This window comes from Cibotium barometz, chromosome 24 (genome assembly GCF_041138505.1).
Source record: "Cibotium barometz isolate CiBa-2024 chromosome 24, ASM4113850v1, whole genome shotgun sequence".
In the NCBI taxonomy this organism is placed as follows: Eukaryota; Viridiplantae; Streptophyta; class Polypodiopsida; order Cyatheales; family Cibotiaceae; genus Cibotium; species Cibotium barometz.
The window spans coordinates 44,058,567-44,079,068 of record NC_141069.1 but is presented as its reverse complement, the minus strand read 5'-3'; the positions used below and the strand labels follow the sequence as shown (position 1 = coordinate 44,079,068).

At 38.4% G+C, this 20,502-nt stretch overlaps 1 protein-coding gene across 5 annotated transcripts; it reads left to right on the top strand.

Moving 5' to 3' along the window:
- The first annotated feature begins 505 nt into the window (after positions 1-505).
- On the top strand, positions 506-2,989 carry LOC147625346 (uncharacterized). 5 transcript variants are annotated; one of them, XM_086818991.1, is made up of 6 exons: positions 506-802; positions 961-1,025; positions 1,132-1,161; positions 1,268-1,324; positions 1,400-1,567; positions 1,828-2,287. In XM_086818991.1, exons 2-6 carry the CDS (start codon positions 981-983, stop codon positions 1,948-1,950), a joined length of 423 nt encoding a protein of 140 aa, XP_086675117.1. In that variant the 5' UTR covers positions 506-802; positions 961-980; the 3' UTR covers positions 1,951-2,287. The 5 variants fall into 5 exon arrangements, with proteins under 5 accessions (XP_086675117.1, XP_086675116.1, XP_086675119.1 ...); XM_086818990.1 differs by having other exon boundaries at positions 507-802; positions 981-1,025; positions 1,828-2,286; XM_086818989.1 differs by having other exon boundaries at positions 508-802; positions 897-1,025; positions 1,828-2,284.
- The last annotated feature ends 17,513 nt before the right edge of the window (positions 2,990-20,502 follow it).

The window sequence follows — 20,502 nt, the reverse complement described above, 5'->3', positions numbered from 1 at the left end:
CCGTTTTTGGGCATTTTGGTTGATACGTGCCACTTATTTCGAGTGTCAACAGTCACAAAAAACAAGGAAAAATGTAAATAATGGGGCACTATTTTTTTATAAACCCTTCATTTGGAAGGGTGGGGTGGTGCTTGAAAAATCATCCTTGATGGGGTGAAATGCACAAGGGTGGAATTATAATATAGTGTGGGTGTGATTGATTAATCCAACGCTAGAATTTGAAGGTTGTAATACCATTCCAAGGGGGTCAAAACCTTCACAAGAAGGGTAAAAACACAATTACCCTTCAAAAGAACAGAAGGGTTTTACTAAATTTAGTTATATGCCCTTCCAATCTCTTCATAAAGAAAAGAAAAGCTAGTTTAAAAAAGAGCCCTTCAAAAGAAAAAAAAATAGGGGTACACTTCAAATTCTAGTCCTCGATTAATCCATGCATGCTTCAAAAATCGTCGTCGATGGGGTGAAATGCACGATGATAGAATAATAGAGTGTGTGTCGGGAAACGTGGATGAAAGAGGTCCCACACAAACGAGTTTTTGTTGAGCACCCTACTTGATGCATGCTGGAGGGTATCTTTAAACATTCTTACACCACGCGAGCCTTGCCTTAGGGGAGCCATTGGTGTGCTGCACGAAAGCACACAGTAGCAGTGAATTGCCAAAACATGTACAAAAGTTCGCAATAAGTTCTCTTGCAATCTATACTCAGAGAAACAGTCTACAGCTTCTGATGAAAACCCTAGTTGCCCCTCTGCAGCAGATTGAATCATACGCAACCTCCGCAAGTGGTCAATAATTTATTGGTAAGCAACCTTAGCTCTTATGTATCCGCCCAGTCTATATTTGAAGACGAGGAGACAATTCTGAGTAGCTGCATAACTCTATAAGTTTTTATAGGTTAAGAATTTAGGTCTCAGCTGCTTCCATAGCCAAGCCCGAGATTAATTCTGGTTTAATTAAGCCCCCCCGAGACCTGGCCAGATGGACGGACAATCTCAGCCTCTCACAAGCCCGCAGGACAACGGTGTAAGTAATTGTATTTTGATTAGCAGCTACGATACTTGCTTAGAAAAGACTGATAATTGCAATTTAAGACTGTTACTGGCTTTCTGTGATTAACCGGACCGTGCAGGCTGACAGGCAGGGTCCGGAGCGTGATCCGGTAATACAATATACATGGAATAAAGAGCAAAATGTTTTGATGATTAAATTTAATTCGTTATCTAAGGGTACGATTAATTGCGAAGGTTTTGTACAAGTGAATGCAGGCTGTTATAAACCACGTTGCCCCTACCTCCAGCGACTCGGAGAATCCTTTGGTGGAGGTAAAAACCAAGCTTTATCTGAATTGATTCGATATTATTTTATGATCTTTTCTCTAACATTTTAAATTATATCAGGTGAATCGTATTGCAAGGCAGGCTTTGCAAATTCATGTGGAGTGCAGGAAACGGCCTGCGCTGTTGGAGAACCTGGTCGCCGCTCTGGAGGCAACAGGCTTGCTTTTGTTAGAAGCACAGATCTCCGTCGAAGAAGATATTATCAACTTGGATGCAGTTGGTATCCAGGTGCTCCTTTATTACCAAAAAAAAACACAAAATTACACCTACTTTATTTTGCTTAAAGTTATGGTAAGCTAACTAATGTATTCTCATAGAGCATAGTCACCTTTCTCTTAATACATTAGGCCAAGTAATAATTAATATATGTTTATTGTTGATGTACATTCTAGAAACTCTTCAATAGGTCAAGTAATAAATATATGTTTATTGTTGATGTACTCTTCACATTCTAAAAGCTCTTCTTATTATTCTTCACTCTTCAATAGGAAGGAGAGTTACCACTTATGGTCGATGTTGCCGTGTTGAGGAGCTCTTTGCTAGACATCATTGCCAATGCCAATAATGTTGAAGCCTCTATCAATGTTCATAGAACTAACCCCCAGCCCTAGAGCAAATACTCTCTTGTGTGATTATACTACATTATTTCTGAAGGTTCCATGGTATGAACTTCCGATCTCCTATGCATTATTTATGAAGGTTCCATGGTATAAACTTCCCACCTCCTATGTATGCAAGTTCAACTGGGACTATATAACTAGATAGCAATGAGTTCAATAAAACAAGAATACCAAGTTAGCAGACTAAGTTCAGTAGTGTAATCTAAGATTTTGTAATCTACATATGTTGTATTGTTTTAGCAAATTGATTTCAGGGTTTTGTAAAATATGGATTCCATTAATGGGTATCAAAAGTGCATACAACCTTTCTCTTTATGATTTAACCCAAATCCATCTTCCTAAGCACTTTGGTATTGAACATATGAAATGTATTTTTGGAACTTTGATATACGATGTTAGAAATAGATTTCCTTGGAAACACACAAATAATATTTGTGTATATATTTATGTATAAATTGATATGCAAGTATTAAACCCAGAAATTGATATGGGTGAGGAGTTAGCACACTTCTCTCTAAAAAATAAGAGAGCCAAGGATCAACGTGCCCTTCCTTGGAAGAATATATGATTTTAGAAATGAAAATTTCATTAAGCACTTTGGTACAAATCATATGAGATTTGTGTTTGAAGCTTTTATTTGAGCTCTTTACTATGAGATCTACTTTCATTTTTGGAATTTTGATATGTGATTTTAGAAATGGAGATTTGATTTGAGAACTTTGGTACTGATCATATGAGATTTGTTTTTGGAACTTTTATTTATGCACTTTGGTACTAGCCATATGAGGTTTGTTGTGGAACTTTGATTTAAGCACTTTGGTACTGAGCATACAAGGTTTGTTTTGGAACTTTGATTCATGCACTTTGGTACTAAGCATACGAGATTTATTTCTAGGACTTTCATTTATGCACTTTGGTACTGATTATTTTTGGAACTTTGATTTATGCATTTTGGTCGTCCTAGCCATATGAGATGTGTTCTTGGAATTTTGATTTGAGAGTTGAAAGAAATGTTACTCCATTTGGTTTGGTATATGCCACTTGCTTATTCTCAAGCATATGTAAGTATGCCATGCAATCACCTTCTCGTGTATAACTAGCAATACATGCATTTCATAATACTAAATCAAACTAGATGGTTTGTAAAAAAATGTTGGAGCATTTTTGATGCTAGAATAGGTTATTGGAAAGCATTTGGTCAATGCTCCACATTTGTGTTTTACTACAAGTGATGTGATCTATTTTGTAAAGCTCCCTATATGAGTAGCTATGATGGTGAGCACGGGATGGCAGAAGTTCCTAATTTAGACACTAGATGGTGGCCAACTGTGTCCTGATGGTTAGGAGACAACTTATGTAGACTCAAGAAGGATGCATGGTTGCATGGGCTATGTGACCGCATTAGTGAGTGCCAGATAAGAAACTGACGTCATATTGTTCTCGAGTTACAGGGCCCATTTAAGAGTCCAAATAGTCTTAGATGGTCATGGGAGCTGCATAAATTCCCTATCAAATCAAGTTATAGTCTAACATGAGCCTAGTTGGATGGCATGCTTGGTTTGCATCAAAGTGTTTCCCCCAAAGTATGGCAATTTGGTGATGTCATTGGCAGGTGCATGACTTGCCTCCTACTTTTGAGGAGTTTAGCATAATGCTAGTCGATAAGGAAACACGATTTGGTGATGTCATTGGCAGGTGCATGACTTTCTTACTTTTGAGAAGTTTGGCATAATGCTGGTGGAGAAGGAGACACATTTTAAAGCCAAAGATGGTAGTGAATATGCATTCTCCCCAAATGCAAAATAAAGGCAAGGAGAAGGCATTAGGGAGAAAATGGACTAACATGGGTCCCTTACTAATCAAAAAATTAGTGCTCATCAAGATATCCACCAATGGGAAGGGGGGGGAGTGCACATTCTATCCACTAGCTTTAGCTATAAAATATAGGGTAGTTATTACATTTCTTAGCCTTGTCCCCCTATCTTCCACCTCTCTCCAGAGGTCACACCAAAGTTTAAGGCAAGGGTCAAATCTCCTTTTTGAAATGACATGGGCCAACATTTATAAATAAAAAAGTGCAGCTCCGGCCAAAAAAAAAACCTAAAAATTTGAAATTTTGGTTTTCCCTCCAAAAAGGTGTTTTTGCCTCAAAAAAGGTTAGGTACCTAATCATATTCTTTGGTGGGAAACCCATTTTTCAAGCTCAGTTTAGCTCTCTAAGATCTTAATCTCTCTCTAATCCTCTTTCACAAGCTTCTTTAATATTCTATTATTGCATAATCATCTCTAAAGATACTATACTCTCCCTAATCTCATCTTGCTCTCTCTTGCTTACCCATACCAAACTTTAATCTTATATTTCTTCATAATCTTCTATTTCTTTAATCATTTCTTAAGCTATTGTGCCCTCTCTTTTCCTCACTCTTCTTCACCCATACATCTCATTATGGGCCTACCTCTAGTAAGAGACCAAGTGATTCCATCTTTGAATACCTTCTCTACAACACTACAGAGATGATGAAGGTGAGTGGATCGGGCATCCATTTAGGATGAAAGATTGGGTTTATATGCAACCAAGTGCCACAGGTCCACATCAAGTTCTTAACCGTGGTATTTTGGAACAACATTGGAAGGGAAGGATTCTTCATTTCAAGAAGGATAAGAATGGAGAAATCAAGGCAATAATACAACATGTCTACATGGCTGTAGACATGTATCTTCCTCCTTCCATGGAGAGGAATAGGCTCCCTTGCAACTGTAAGTATGTGGTTGTAATTTTATTTGGAAATGGCTTGTTTTGTTTTATTAATTATGGTATGTGGGTTGCAGACATTTTCCCATCAAGCTATATTGACTGGTGTGTTTAGTGCTTTTCTGTAAGGTCTCTCCCAAGCCATGTATGTATGTGTCTCTTTTAATATAGATTTCAATAAGGAAAAAGAGTGTACTTAGAGAAGAGTGAGACAATAAGGCTAGAAATATTAAGAAAGAGTTAGAATAAAAATATTAGCTCCAAAAATCCTAAAAGAAATAAGAAGAATAGTTCTATTAAGATAAGTATCTCCAAAAATAAAAATTTAAATTTAGGTGATAAGAGGTCATATTTAGAGTACTTTTACATATTTAGAGTCCATGCATACTAAAAATGTGGAAAAGCAACGCATTTCTAAAGATGGCGCGTTTGTGGCTATATATAGACGTTTTTGCCTATTCTACCCACGGTAGCTTGTAGAACAGATTGCTTCTGTTTCTTTTGGCTGGTTATATGACCATATTCTGAGTTTTTATCAGAGAGTTATGGCCGAAACAATTTGCTAATTCTGTCAGGTTCTCTACACAGGGAAAACTGTAAGAAGGAAGCAAGTAGCCTCAAGGTAATCCTAGAGCTTGAGATGTATATATCCCTTCATTCTTATCTAATATCTTAGAAAAGAAGCTTAGATTGCTATGGTCTTTTCGGAGGAAGAGGCCAAAACTCCATAGCTTTTCTTTTAAAGAAAGAATAGTATGCCATAGCCCTGCAAGAGAATGCTATTTTGCCATAGACCTTCGAAAGAGATAAAAGTCACAGTACGAGTAAGAGGAGATAAAGCTTGGGAATGATCGGATGATTTCAATCATAAGAGAAGGTATTAGAAGACTCTATTCTCATATGTTAAGTTCTGAAGCTCTTGTTAACAAGCAAAGGCAACGATAAACGACAAATTTCTATAAGGTATATACATATTTTCTTTTTCAATTATATGTCATTCTTTGGGGTTGAGGTATGGCCCCGGCTTCTCGATTAATTGTTAATAGTGATCTATTTGATTGATTTACTAGTTAAAGTTTGTACTCTTTTAAACAACAGCATATGCCTTAATAAAGAATGTCTTATCACAATCTCAAGTTGAAATGCTGAAATCTTTGTGAAAATGATTGTTTTCTTAAGAAGGTAACATGGATTCTAGTCCTATGGTTTAGTTGAGTAAATGGATTGTTATCTTGGTTGAATTAAGGTACAGGTATAACTCTCCCTACCTTGACACTGCCCCGCTCTTGTGCTTGTATAGCCGGACAGCGGAGACGTTAGTAAGGCCCGGAGTTGGCCCATGGTATCCCTCATACCATTGGGAGAATGAGGTTCGCCGATTAAGGCGAGTAATTGTGATGCTGCTTAGTTCTGTGATGAGGGCCTAGGCTAGTGTGGTGAATTAGCCCACCCTAGTGCGCAGACATCCCTCTGAGGGGCAGGAGGATCGAGCGACGAAGCCTGAGAGGACGACAGGCCGCGGCTTGAGTCCTCGCCGATTAGGTGTATGCTCTCGTAGGGTTTTGCCCAACATGTAGAGGCTGGAAGGCCGAATTCTAGATCATCAGCAGTATAAAGGAAAAGAATAAGAGAGCCGATTTGGCTGGTACGAAATTGATTCATGTATAAACTTTTTTTTATAAATCTTGTCTTGGAATTATTGTATTGTGTAAAAAGGCTGTTTTAACAAACCTTGTGAAAAGGGCCTCAATTAAGAAACATGTTTATTTATGTCAAACAGTGTGGTAGGATTAATTAGAAAACAAATTGACACATGAAGGTGGAGTGTTAATGCTTTCAAAAACAAGATGTATTTTGACATACACTCCTCCTTAAAATTCTCTAAGGCCTCTAAGTCTGTGGGGCTTGGATGGTTTTCCCCAATCCATCTATTTGTATTTATGTTCTCTAAGCTTTCTCCACAACCCACCCCAACAATGTTCATTTGCAAGAAATTGCAAATTGAATAAATTGACAATGTCTTGGGTATTGTATGGAATATTGTGGATGGGGTTACACAAAGGTGACATATACTCGTGTAAAGTGGTGCCTTCAAGTGTGACCGTTCGATACTTGAAGACTCGTCAGAGCTTATCCATTCGATTCTTCTATGAATGATGGATGAAGAAGAATGGGGAGTGGGTTCCCTTGCAATCAAGTGAGTGTGTGGATACACCCATAGATTTATCTGTGACTCTTCCTGATGGTCCAATTGAGGTGGTGAATGCAAGCAATGAATGGAGCTTAGGAGATGTTCGGGAGCATTTGCTCATTCTGGGATTTCAATATGTCCAAGCATCAAGATTGGCCGACGAAAGGTGAGCTTTGATATTTGTAAATTTGCATTGCTTTGTGTTTTTTGAATATGTTGTTTTATTTATTACACTTGAATTTCCTTGTTTAGATTGGAAGACATTTGGAGAAGAGCTTAAACGTTTGCAAAGATTGGAGTAATGGTGGATGTATATTTTAACTTCAGAATTAGTGTCGCAAGTCGCAAGTCGTCAAGGGGCTCTTTGTAAATTTTTTGTAATTAAGATGGTTTTGTATCAAACCTATTATAAAATGATTTTTCGTTGTGAATGACCACTTGTGTTATGTTTGTCAATTTATTTTATATCTTTATATAAATTTGGGGTTATTTACTAGTCACTTATGTTATAGTCTGAAATGCCAAACGTTTAATTTTGCAGTCTATAAATATAGGACCTCTCTCATTTTCTAACACTTTGTTTTGAAGTTCCTCTCTCTTTTAGCACTCCACTCCATTTCTAGCATTTGTCACTCCCTTCCAACATGGACCCAAACATGGCATACGAGAGGTTTCTCGAGTTCTTGAAGAGGACCAAGTGGCCTGACAGAGAGGAACTTTTCTTTATCTTCTCCCACGAGATTGACTTTGGAACGACCATCCTCTTGGCAGAAGAGGACTACAGAGGTACTCTTGACTACATGGAGGAGTACATGAGGCCCTCGACTGTCAAGCTACCATAGGAGGATGGTGATTGGGTGCCATGCGATCTCCTGCGATATATCAACAAGAATGACACGAATGCCCTTAGGAGGTTGTAAAAATTCCAAGATATTGTGCTCCTTGATGGTCACTACAAGCAGATCACCACGGAGGAGATGCTTCACTTCAGAGGGGGAAGATTGGCCTTGATTTCCTCTCTTGGGTTGCCACCTTCATATACCTTTGTGGTGAGCAAGACTTTGGTGAAGAGGTAGAGGTGGAGAATGTCTCAATTGGAGGCATGGTACAAGGCAAGGAGGAGGATCCTAAACCTAAGGTCCTCAACCAGCTTGTTGAGGCCGTTATGGCCAAAGATCTCCTCTCCTCCAAATTGAGGCACCTCAATTTGGTGAAGCATCCTCATCAAAGGCATTGGTGCCATACTCTGGAGAGACAAGTGCCTCAACCACAACAGAGGGTGGAGAAGAGGTGGGGGAGGGTCCTATAAAGGGTACCCTAGATGTACCAGATGTAGTGGGAAGGGAAAGGAGGTTACACATGAGATGCCGGAGCTTGAGCTTAGTAAGCTCAGCTTTGTGGTGATTGAAGGGGAGGAATTCCTCTTTTTACATGACCTAGAAAAGGTTTACAAGCTCAACCAAGCCGAGTGCCTCTCCTTGTTAGCTGTGCTGAATGATGACTTTCCTATCGCGACAACAAGGGCTTGGAGGCTTTGCAACAAGGGCTTGTTCCGGTGGAGGATGGTGTGTATGAGTGGATGATGATCCTGAGATCAGCAAATTGCAGAGGCTGATCAAAGCCTTGTGATGATTGAGGAGGAGTTTAGAAAAACTCAGGAACAATTGCCCGACCAGAGAGTCTGAGGATGCTACATTAGTGTCGTTGGAGGAACATAAGTCCTCCATTGACATTTGCAAGCCTGAGGTGGTTAGCTCTGATTTTAAACACACGGTAAGATAAATTATGTATGAATCTAATAAATATAATTGATGATACTACTAGAATTCCACTAATCCTTTTTCTTGTGTGCAGCATGTAGTCTCTATAGATGCTTGGGCTCAATGTAAATGTGACACACGCGAGGGTTTTGGAAGAGATGCTGCATTGGCCCAGTACGTGGGTCGTATTACACTACCTCAACACCTTGTTGTGGGGTGCACAATGCATTCATCCCCATGGAAATCTTCTACATGTTAGCTCTTGAAGTACTTAGTAAGGTCTTATGCTTGTCAAACGATTCCAAGAAACGTTGACAAGATAGTGCTCATCAACAAGGCTGCAGCAACGTACGATGCCTTCCAAGGGGGTTACGCTTCTAAAGTGCTCGCACACATTGCATTTGCAGAGAGTATTGGTCAGAAGGACCCAGATTATGTCGTCAATGCCATATTATCGGGGACCCTTCCACTTAGCAAGAAGAGGCGCAATACTGTGCGTCTCAAGGACATTATGAGTTAACCTAGAAAATTATCATAGATACTATGTTCGACACTAAAGACAATAAATGTAACTCCTTTTTATTAATACAAGTGGGTTTTTCTATACATAATGTCTACATAAAGTTTGAATAATGTAAGTTTCCATGATATGAGAGAGAGAGAGAGAGAGAGAGAGAGAGAGAGAGAGAGAGAGAGAGAGAGAGATTGTTGTGGATAACACTAGATTGCATGCATGTTTAGTTTGTGGCATCAGTAGTGATTAATTTGGGCCAACTTCCCATGATGTCCCTTGTCCTCTTTCTAATCACAATGGGTGTGTAATTTTGTCCTAACCAGGCATGATATGAGAGAGAGAGAGAGAGAGAGAGAGAGAGAGAGAGAGAGCCATTGTGGATAACACTGGATTGCATGGATGTTTATTATGTGGTATCAGTAGCGATTAATTTGGGAAAACTTCCCATGATGTCCCACCTGTCCTCTCTGACCACAATGAGTGTGTAGTTCTGCCCAACACCCAGCTCTAATTGATAGTAAGGCCTATGTGTATGTGAATGTGAATGTGAATGCTTGTGAATGTGAATGTGAATGCTTGTGAATGCTTGTACATGACAATTGGAGGCCACCAAATACAAAAATAGCCCCAACCTAAACAGGGTGACTTTTGCCCATCTGGGCACAAAAGTATAGCCCCAACCTGAACAGGGTGACTTTTGCCTAGACATGCTTGCTATTTGGGCAAAAGTAGCCCTGTTCTAGGTTGGGGCTCCTTTTGCATTTTGTAGCCTTCAATTTTCATGTATAAGCATTTATACAAGCCTTGCTATAAACTAGGTGTTTAAAATTAAAGATATATAGTGCCCTACAAAGTAGTATTAGGATCATAAAGGATACCCTTTTACATGATGAGAGAGTTCTTACACATGGAAGGAGAGAGTTCTTACATGAGTGTGTAATTGTGTCTAATTTAGCTAACACCCAACTCTAATTGATAGCAATGCCCATGTGTATGTGTATGTGAATGTGAATGCTTGTACATGACAATTGGAGGCCACCAAATACAAAAATAGCCCCAACCTGAATAGGGCGACTTTTGCCTAGACAGGCTTGCTATCTGGGAAAAATTTGCCCTGTTTAGGTTGAGTCTCCTTTTGAATTTTCTTGCCTTCAATGTATAAGCATTCATATAGGCCTTGCTATAAACTAGGTGCTTAAAATTAAAGATATATAGTGCCCTACAAAGTAGTATTAAGATCATAAAAGATACCCTTTTACATGATGAGAGAGTTCTTACACATGGAAGGAAAGAGTTTGATTAATATGAACCATAGATAAATACATTTTTCCCATGAGAGAGTTCTTACACATGGAAGGAAAGAGTTGCTACTACTGCTCCACTGCCACCTCTTCTCGTGTTGTCAAACGGACCCACCATGCCTTGATGCAAGCTCTTCCCCCCAGTTGCGGAACATATTGGGGGGATAGGAATATCACTCCATGTCACTCTATCAAGGTCAACATCACTCCCTGTCTCTCGATCAGGATCAGTGGTAGTGGCCGGGACAGTGGTGTCCAGATGAGGGGGAGAGGGAGGTGGAGGTGGTGGTGGAGGACGATGAGGTGATGGCGGATGCTTACGTGCAGTGTTTTTTGTGCGAGCCATGTCAAAAAGTGATGTCAAAATATAGAAATGAGAATTACTGAGACTATTATGCCTTTATATAAAGTCGTTTATAATGTGTTCGGATAGTCTGAAATCGGCCAAAATTTACAAAACCACCAAATTAGACATGTTTAACCTAACGTTTGCCATGTCTTGCCATTGTGGCACGCCATGCAACACGGCCTGCTCTTGAACTTCCATTCCACTTCTCTATGTTTGCCTCCTTCCTTTTGAGTCGTGTGGCTTTAGCAATTGCTGACATTCGAGCCTTTTCCCTAGTAACATCTCTTGCAAGATTGTTGCGATAGATTCAATTAAACATCTTCACATGATAATTGCTACGTCTTTCCTCCACCATGTCGAGTATTCTTGAAGTACACTCCTTTAGCTACGTAATGTGATTTTTCCATGCCTTGGGTACTGAACATATCCAAGGACCTGTATTTTTGTATAAAATATGCTATGTTTTGTCTCTTGATGTGAGTAATGATCATAGGTTTAGGATTTGTTTATGTTTTGTCTTGCATTAGGAACTCAATGGAGTCTTTTTGGGCCCTTTTATTTGCCATTGCCTAATGGAGGTGATTAAGAAATAGACAAATAGGGAGATTACATGTGGACTGAAACCAATGGTTTGTAAGAGCCTAGAAGGTAGTGGTCAAACTTAGAATAATAGGCTAAATAGGCTCTTATTTTATTTTTCAAATCACCTAAAACTCAAAAAATTTATATATATATGAATTTTCCCTCTATTTTTTATAGAAAAGGATAGCTGCAGCCATCATTAAGTAAGGTCTCTAAAGTGATAGAGGCCCAAAAATGATCTCCCATCATTATCTTGCATTCAATGCACATTCCCCTTCACTTTCCACTATCCCTCTCTCCCATCTTCCCTCCAAAACGCTCTCTCTTGCCCCTTTCTCATAGCAAGGCGTTTTTCACTCTCTAGACTTCTTCTTTTAGCTATCTACCTCTCTCTTCACTCACAAACCTAGATCTATAGCTATGGAAGCTTGATCTGCAACCTCCTCTTAGAAGCTATGGAAGTTTGATCTCCTCACTTACATTTCCTTACTTCATCCTTCTACCTTGTCCAACCTCCTTTTACAGAGTGTAACAGCAGAGCCAAGCTATGGAAGCTTGATCTGCAACCTCCTCTCAGGGAAGTTTGATCCTCACTTACATTTCCTTACTTCATCCTTCTACCTTGTCCAACCTCCTTTTACAGAGTGTAACAGCAGAGCCAAGCTATGGAAGCTTGAGTTGCAAATGCTTTGGCTCTCATAATCTTACTCATTGTCTCCTCTCACCCCCTCTAATATCCTCTTTCAAAGTGCAATAATAGCACAGCCAAGCCCTTGGAACTTGCTCTACAACTCCTTCTCTTATGTACATCTCCCTAGTCTAAGTTTTTTCCTCACCATTCTATTTTCCCTTTGCCATCAAGGTTTATAATATCCCTAATATATACATCTGATGTCTTCTTCGAAAGCTCGAAGGCCTCCGATCAGTATTCAATCTCTCTCGTAGCAGTGATCAAGATGAGGATGGGCATTGGAACATCAAACAGTACGAGAAGTGGAATTGGATTATGATGCAGCCTAGTACAAGAGGAACCCACAAGGTGTCAAAGCGATACGTTGATATACAAAGTCACCATTGGAAAGGGCGGATATTGGAGCTCAAATAAGATCATGATGGAAAAAAGCTAGCCAAGGTCCAACATGTTTACAAGGCAATAGTGCTGACACTAGTAGACCACGACCAACGTCAACGATTTCCTGCAAATTATAAGTCATTTCACCACTTTATATTCTTGTTTTTAAATCAATTGTGTGCTAATAATGGTATACTGAGCAATGCTTTGATTGTTCTTAGGTTCCTCTGCGTAGATATTTTTCCCTCAAACTTTGGTGAGTGGGAGTCTATGGAGGCAATTTCAGGAACCTTTGAAGCATACCATGTGGAGCTTGGTAGTTTAATCTTTGGAGGGTGTCCAGCTGCACAACTTCTTGCATGAAACATCTTCTTCTATGAGGATACATATGTGGTTCCCACGACAGCAAATGGTACTGGAAAATTAGTTCCAGAACCTACACCAGCTCTCACATCTATTGAATGGCCAATTCCAGACAATGCTTCAATGGCCATGGCTTGTTTGCAGATCGAAAGCAAGGTGCAAAATGCTATGAAGTGCACACATGGATCTAACAAAGCAACCATAACCTGCTTCATACCTCTACACCTCTTTGTGTACCTGTTCCGTACAAGTGACACACATCGCATCCCAACTTTATGGATTGCAAAGGGGGAGAGAGCTCTCACTTGTTTCTTATCACCTGCATGGGATAAAAAAGTTGTTCAACACAATGGAGATACCATCAGATGCTGAGAAGGTTGTGATGCGCTACTATATTGCCAAGCAACAGTTGTCCATTGCATTTCCTTACAGGCGATGGAACCTTACAAATGGAGGATAGGAGGCGTTAGACTCCGACACAACCTCTATAAAACAGGCGATGGAAGCTTACAAATGGAGAATAGGAGGCGTTAGACTCCGACACAACCTCTATAAAACAGGGTGTGCTAAATATATCCATGCAAGGTGGGGATGTAGAAGATGTTGCTGTGAATGATGACTGATTCCTTGCCAACTTACGTGACTACTTAGTTCTTCGATTCTCACTGAGTGGTGATTTTGCTTTGATAATCAATGGAAGAGTAGTGCGCAAAAGGCAGGAACGATCTTTTCTTTGTAGAGAAATTACTTTCCCTGGTTGTGTAGCTATCAAACAACCACTGGATATGTAATCTTGGATTGAAGTAAATACAATTTCAAGTTTTTTACCTCACTGTCTTATTAAGGTTTTTCAATTGTCTTGTGCAAGTTTTATTTTTTTGTGATAGTGTAAGGTTGGTCACACAAGCATTTGTGGATTGAGCCACTAGTAAATTAGAATTGACCTTGTGATGGAAGAATACGTTCTTGCTTTCGCATACCATTTTTTTTTTAAAAAATTTGTACTTTAAAATTTTAAAAGTTTTTAAAAATTTTTATAACAAGGTCGCCTATTTATAAACGATACTTTACTCATTTTCATCAATTGACAATTACCGTTCTATCCTAACACTTGCTCTCAATTTCACACACCTTTCTGTATCACACACTCTCTCTTTCTTGCAATCACTCATAGTCATGGCACCTCTACTTGATGCACTTATTGCACAGCTAGGAAAGCTTGAGCTACTTCATAGGGTTGAGGAGATCGTCCCTATGTTTGAGGGAGCAATTGATGTGCGTGCAACAATGCATCTACACGCGGATGCTTTTACAGATGTCATTGAGTATATAGATCCACACATCAGCACATACTACATCATGTTTGAGGGTGATGAGGGCCTATGGGTTCCAGTTGACCTCATCAAGAATTTTAGATTCCGCCTATCAAGGTTTTTAAAATCCCTCACAGAAAAGGACTACAAGAATGAGGAGGAAGACTTGCTCTTGGATCTACAAATGGACAACATCGGCACTTCCTTCATGAGCTGGGACATGGTTTTGGTCCTTCTGTTACAAAAGGGTGTGGCAAAAGAAAGTGGCAAGGAAAAAGAAATGGGCAAAGCAAAGCTAATGGAGCAGGTACAACAGGCCCATGCTGAGGAAGAGAATGTTACAGAACAGTGGGAGGCCTCAATGGCATTGGTGGCTCTACAAGAGAATGTAACTATGCATGTTTCTGGTCTTTTTCTAGGAAATCCTTTTCCCGTTCAAAATGTGCCCAAGATTCTATTTCTCGAGAATTGAGACGTATTCTTCATAATTCCAAAAGTTAAATATGTTCGTGATTCCTCTTTCTGATTAAAATTTATCCATGATTTCTCGATGCATTCCTATGTATATTTTCACATTCTCTGCTCAGTTTTCTCAAAATAAAATATCATGAAAATTCCTCTCTTAGTATAAAATATTTGTTCATTTTTTAATCTAAATGAATTATATTCATAATCCTTTCCATAATTCTCTATAAAAATTTATGGATAACCTTCTTTATTTTTATGGCAAATGAATAATGCTGAAAACTCCTCTTTTAGCATTAATTTATTATGCATAAATTCATTTCCTAATGATAAAAATTTTACCATAGCTTCCTCGCATTTTCTATGAAATGATAATGCTTAAAATTCCACTTTTAGCATAAAATTTTTTATGCATAAATTTATTTTCTAATGATATAAATTTTGCCATAGCTTCCCCACATTTTCTATAAATTGAGAATGATTAAAACTTCACTTTTAGCATAAAATTTAATTTATGCATAAACTCATATTCTAATGATAAAAATTTTACCATAGTTTCCCCGCATTTTCTATGAAATGATAATACTCAAAATTTCACGTTTAACATTTTCTATAAATTGAGAATGCTAAAAATTACACTTTTAGCATAAAATTGAATTTATGAATAAACCTTCATTTTCTAATGATAAAAAATTTGCTATAGTTTCTCCACATTTTCTATGAAATGATAATGTTAAAAATTTCACTTTTAATATAAATGTTAGTCTATGCATAAACCTAAGCTTAAACATAAACATTATATCATCATACATCAAGAAAATCATGGTTTTAAGAGGAAACCCATAAAATAAAATGCTTCCCAAGCATAAGGGAGGTTAGGAAGAAGATTAAGAGAGCATAAACTTCATTGTTTAGGCTTACCCTTGGTTTGCTTGACTCTTTACCTTGAAAAAGTTGTGTAGCCGAAGGAAGAGGCTTGGCCACCAAGAAAAAGGATAATCTTCAAGAAAGAAGAGGTTTAGTGAAGCACCAAGGCTTCACAATGGAGAGCCAATGAAGAGGGAAGAGGAAAATACACTAAATTAAAATTACACTAGCATAGAATTATGCTAAGATGAAAATACAAAGGAAATGGGGGTCTATTTATAGGTGAGGGAGGTCACCAACCAAGCCCACCAACTGGGATCTAGAGGCTTCCAACTTCACCAACCCAAGATCAAGGGGTAGCCATCTCCCTTGGTTCTCATAACATAAAAATCAATAGCAATGGAAACTCCAAAAATACTTACTTTAAGATTCTTAATGACTCCTATGGGATTGACTTTGCAGTTATTTGCCATCTTCACTTTGATTGGAGAGGTGTACCTTCAATCCTAAGTAGTGCATCAAAGGTTCAACCATCAAGAAACTTTGGGCTCCACCATCCAGTAAGACCTTAGAAATTGTTTGTCCTTTGATTACACAATCCAAAGTGGGCATAACGTCCCCCTAGTTCTCAAACGATGCTATAAGAACAATATGAGTTGGCTGCTCACTCCTTCTCTTGGTAATTTTGATGCTTGTAGTCTTGCTTACTTCTCTCCTTGCCTACAAGAACATGCCAAAAAATTGAGGCCAATTGATGTTAGGTCCCTGCTTCCTTATATCCTCCTTCAAATTATATGGTTCCACCACCCCATAGCGAGAGCAAAATCTTCCAACCCTATCCTTCTTTTCCTCCTCTTCTTACTTCCTTCCACAACATCTTCTTTTTTCTTCTTCTATGCATCGCATCAAATTGTTTTCTAGTTGTTTAAGAACCCTTGTTATCTTCCCTGCAAAACATTCCACCTCCTCTTCCTATTATACTTCCTCTTGTTTCTTGTCTTTACATGCCAATTCCACTATGTGTACACCTATACCAGGTAAGAGTGGGATAGGTGTGGCCATATCCAATAGTTCTCTGGTGGGTGGAGAATTATCCCCCCTATTCATCTAATTCCCACCTTATGTAAGTGGTGTGTTCCCTAGGATATTACCTCCTCAAGAAGGCATCAAAATAGAATAGATAGGATAAGGTTCACTTGGATTTCTTCTCAAATGTAGACAATTAAATATACATGATCGCATTCGTTGTAATTCAAACACACTAACCTTGCTGTTGTCTTCTAGGTGGCTTGCCCACCCTGTCGTGCGGTGCATGAGGTCTAGATCCAACTCCTTGGGTCAAATGAATTGTTAACTCTCAAATTTGTTGAGTTAGCTACTCCAAGGCATTGGCATGTTTGGGTTGTAGTGAATGGAATTATTGAACTTGAGGTAGAGCTCTAGGTACAGATACTTCAACTCTAGCACATACCTCCCCAATATTTGGTAGATGCATGTCGAATGCCAAATCTCCATCTCGTTGGCCAATTTTTTTCTTCTTATATTTGACTTTCTTTGCTTTATAGGCCACCAATGCCACGGAGCTTGAAGGCAAGTTCTTGGGTTTACCGATTCCACTTTAGCTTTGAGAATAAGATGTAAACTACCAGTAAAATGATCTCTTTTAAGAAACTCAACAAATTCACCTAGATTAGACTTGAGTGAAGTCAATTTATTCAAGCCATGTTAAACTTTTCTTTGTACTCCTCGTATTCTTCCAACTTCACTTGGATGTAGGGATTTTATTTGTTACTAAAGCACTTTGGTGGTTTGAGTATTGATATACTTTACCTGAAAAGCCGCCTCCAAATTCGCACAATTTTTATAAACTTTCAACCTGAGGGATTAAAACCATGCACCGGCATTCTTTTGTAAAGCCATAGTGAAAGCATTTAGCTTTTCTGCCGGCATATCCTTTCCAAAGATGGCGTAAGACATCTCCATATTCTCTGAGAAATCTTATGTATCTTCATTGGGTACCCATGGAAAATGCGCATCACACATGGGCTTGTTGCATAGCCATGTCAATCTTGTAAACTGAAGGTCGCTGATTGTTAATCCCATTTTACGATTAACAAGGTTTGCCACACCCAATTATATGCTAAATCATGAGTAATCTACATCAAATGTCAAGGATTGATGCACCAAACTCATGTACAAACAAGCCATGAAGCAATGGTGTCCAAATCTCAAACTTGGATAAGTGTCCGAATACACTCCAAGAGTGTGTAGTAATAGTGAGCTGGGATGTGCTCCCAAGTATTGTATTGCCACAATTTATTATGAGAGGAAGGAAAGTATAAGCCATAGGCCATCTAGAAGCTTTGGGTGCTTGCCCGACCACCACAGTTACAGTGCATGTGAACACTTATGGCTATGTGTATAAGATAATTTCTCTCATAATGCAAGGACACTCTTCCATTGTGAAATTGAGCTTCCCTCTTGCTAAATCTCTCTCGAATCTTCTCTCTAATGCATGTTAGTGAGTGTGTATGAGTGATTTGATGTGAGAGGAGGGAGTACTGTCCATAGTGTAACGTAATATTGTGATAATACTCACGGAATAAGGCAAATGGTAAGCTACCCATGGCAGTGTTGAGCTTGGAGACATCAAGGGTTATGAGTTCGGCCACCAAAAAGATCCCCATGACATGTTGAGGAGAGCAGAGGTGAGTGGTTCTCTCTTTAGCTCTTAGTCTTAACATTTTTGGCATCATTTGTCGTGGCTCCATCCCTTGGCTTTATCATTTGTTTTTGTCTAATATGCAATTTACCCATTGCTCACACTCTTAAATAGTAGATTTTCACAAAAAAGAGTGGGCTTTGATGGAGATTTATGTTAACTTGGTGTGATTTTTGTTTTCTTTACTCTCTTTTTTGTGTTTAGAAGCATGCTAAAATTGCATTCTCATTACATGGAGGAAAGCATTAGCATATAAATTGTTAGGAGTAGTGATTTGTAAGGTCAATTTCTTCCTCATTGCATGGAGGAATGTATTGGTTTATGTTCTTTAGCTTTCTTTTGGTGATAAACATAGAGCTTTTTTGCGTAATTTTTGCTTGAACTTTGTGTTTTTGTTATGTTTAAGTACATTATATTGTTATTGTATGATTCAAAAAACCACGAAAGAACTCTTGACGTTCACTAATTACTCTTAATGGACTGGTTTTTCCATTAAGGGGGTGATTAATGAATCTCAAGAGACAAAAATTAAAACAATGTGTTTTTGTGTCCATTTTGATCATATAGGGTGTGGAAATTGGTGTTTTTGAGTGTTTTGATGCATCAAAACACCCAATTACATCATTTGGTGAATTCTTTTGCTCTCTTTTGTCTCATTACACTAAGAACAAAGAACACATTAATCCTTAATTAATCTTTGATTATTAAGTTAATGACATAATAAACTATAACTAGTTTAGCAATTATATTTAGTAATCTAATGATATGCAATATTGTCTGAATTAATTCATGATTAAGATTAATTAAAGCTCAAAATTTGAGCCATAAAGAGAACAAAAAATAGCATAAGTGTTAATCTTTGATTAGTTCTTCAGCTAATTTTTACACAACTCATAAGTGTTAATTGGAGCATAGTTGTCATGTATTCAATGCATGTGTAAGAGATGTGTAAAAGGTGTGTAAAAGCAAAATGGGCATAAACCAAGAAAAGGTTGCAAGTTGGCATGTGCATTTAATGACGTGTAAGAGGGAGTGTTGACTTTTGTTCCACACTCACCTTTTTGGGAAAACAACCTTTTTGAAATTTCCCACTTTTGAAAACTAAGAAACCACCTTAACCAAAATGGAAACTACTCTCACAGTAGGGTCACGCATGGCGACATAACAAAACAAATCTCCAACTTTTTTTTAAAAAAAAATCACGGCCACCACATCATCAATCATGCTGTGATTTGCTACATCATCAATTCTGCCGTGATTTGCCACGTCATAAAAATCACGCTGTTATTCTTATCACATCCTCAAAAAAATCATGGCCACCATATCATCAATCACGTCGTGATTTTTGCCACATCATTAAAAAATCCTTAACAAATCACAGCCATCACACCTCATCAATCACGTCGTGATTTGCCACATCATTAAGAATCACGCCATGAATCTTGCCACATCATCAAAAAAATAAAAAAAATCATGGCTACCACATCATCTATCATGTCGTAATTCACCACATCATAAAAAATCACGCTATGATTCTTGCTGCATCATATAAAAAAATCCCTATTTTTTAAAAATAACTTACAACTGCCATGTCATCAATCACACCGTGATTTACCATGTCATAAAAAATCACGTCGTGATTCAAGCTTGCTACACTACCAAAAAAATCCCCCCAAAAAAATCATGCTCGCTACATCATCAATCTCACTGCTGTGATTTGCCACGTCATCAAAAATCACATCGTGATTCTTGCCACATCCTCAATCAAAATAAAATAAAATGGGAGGAACAATATATATCTCTTTTTTGTACATCCTTTTCCCACATCTGACCGGACCGGGGTGGGGGAATGTTAACCCCTGGGGTTAACACCTAGGCCGACATTTAGTTTCACACTAACCACTCTAGGTGCACATACACATTGCACACATTGTATTATTTATTTGGTGCACATAGCCTAAGGTATTTTCCTTACCACTATGATTATTGCCAAGTCACCAATCATGCCTCTTGAATTGTAAGATTCCTTCCCAGCAACTGAGGATGTCTAGTATCTTCCCCTGTAATCAATCCCCTCTTCAGAAATATAAAAGATCTTGTTTCTTCCTGTTTTGGCCTAGAGAGAAAATGTTCTAGAGAGAGGTTATTCAGATTTTGAATATTTTTGGATAGAAAAATTTCTCATCTTATTAATATAAGTTCCCCTGAAACAGAAGTTCAAAAAGATTTCTAGAAGGTGCATTAGGAATCAAGTATAATCTGCTCAAGAGGCCTTATCCTAGGGGTCCAGAT

Excerpts from the sequence above, each read along its gene's own strand:
- LOC147625346 (XM_086818991.1), top strand. The coding sequence starts at position 981 with ATGGACGGACAATCTCAGCCTCTCACAAGCCCGCAGGACAACGGT. Across the intron at positions 1,026-1,131 it reads CAAGCCCGCAGGACAACGGT|GCTGACAGGCAGGGTCCGGA; the intron begins GTAAGTAATTGT and ends CGGACCGTGCAG. Across the intron at positions 1,568-1,827 it reads TGGATGCAGTTGGTATCCAG|GAAGGAGAGTTACCACTTAT; the intron begins GTGCTCCTTTAT and ends ACTCTTCAATAG.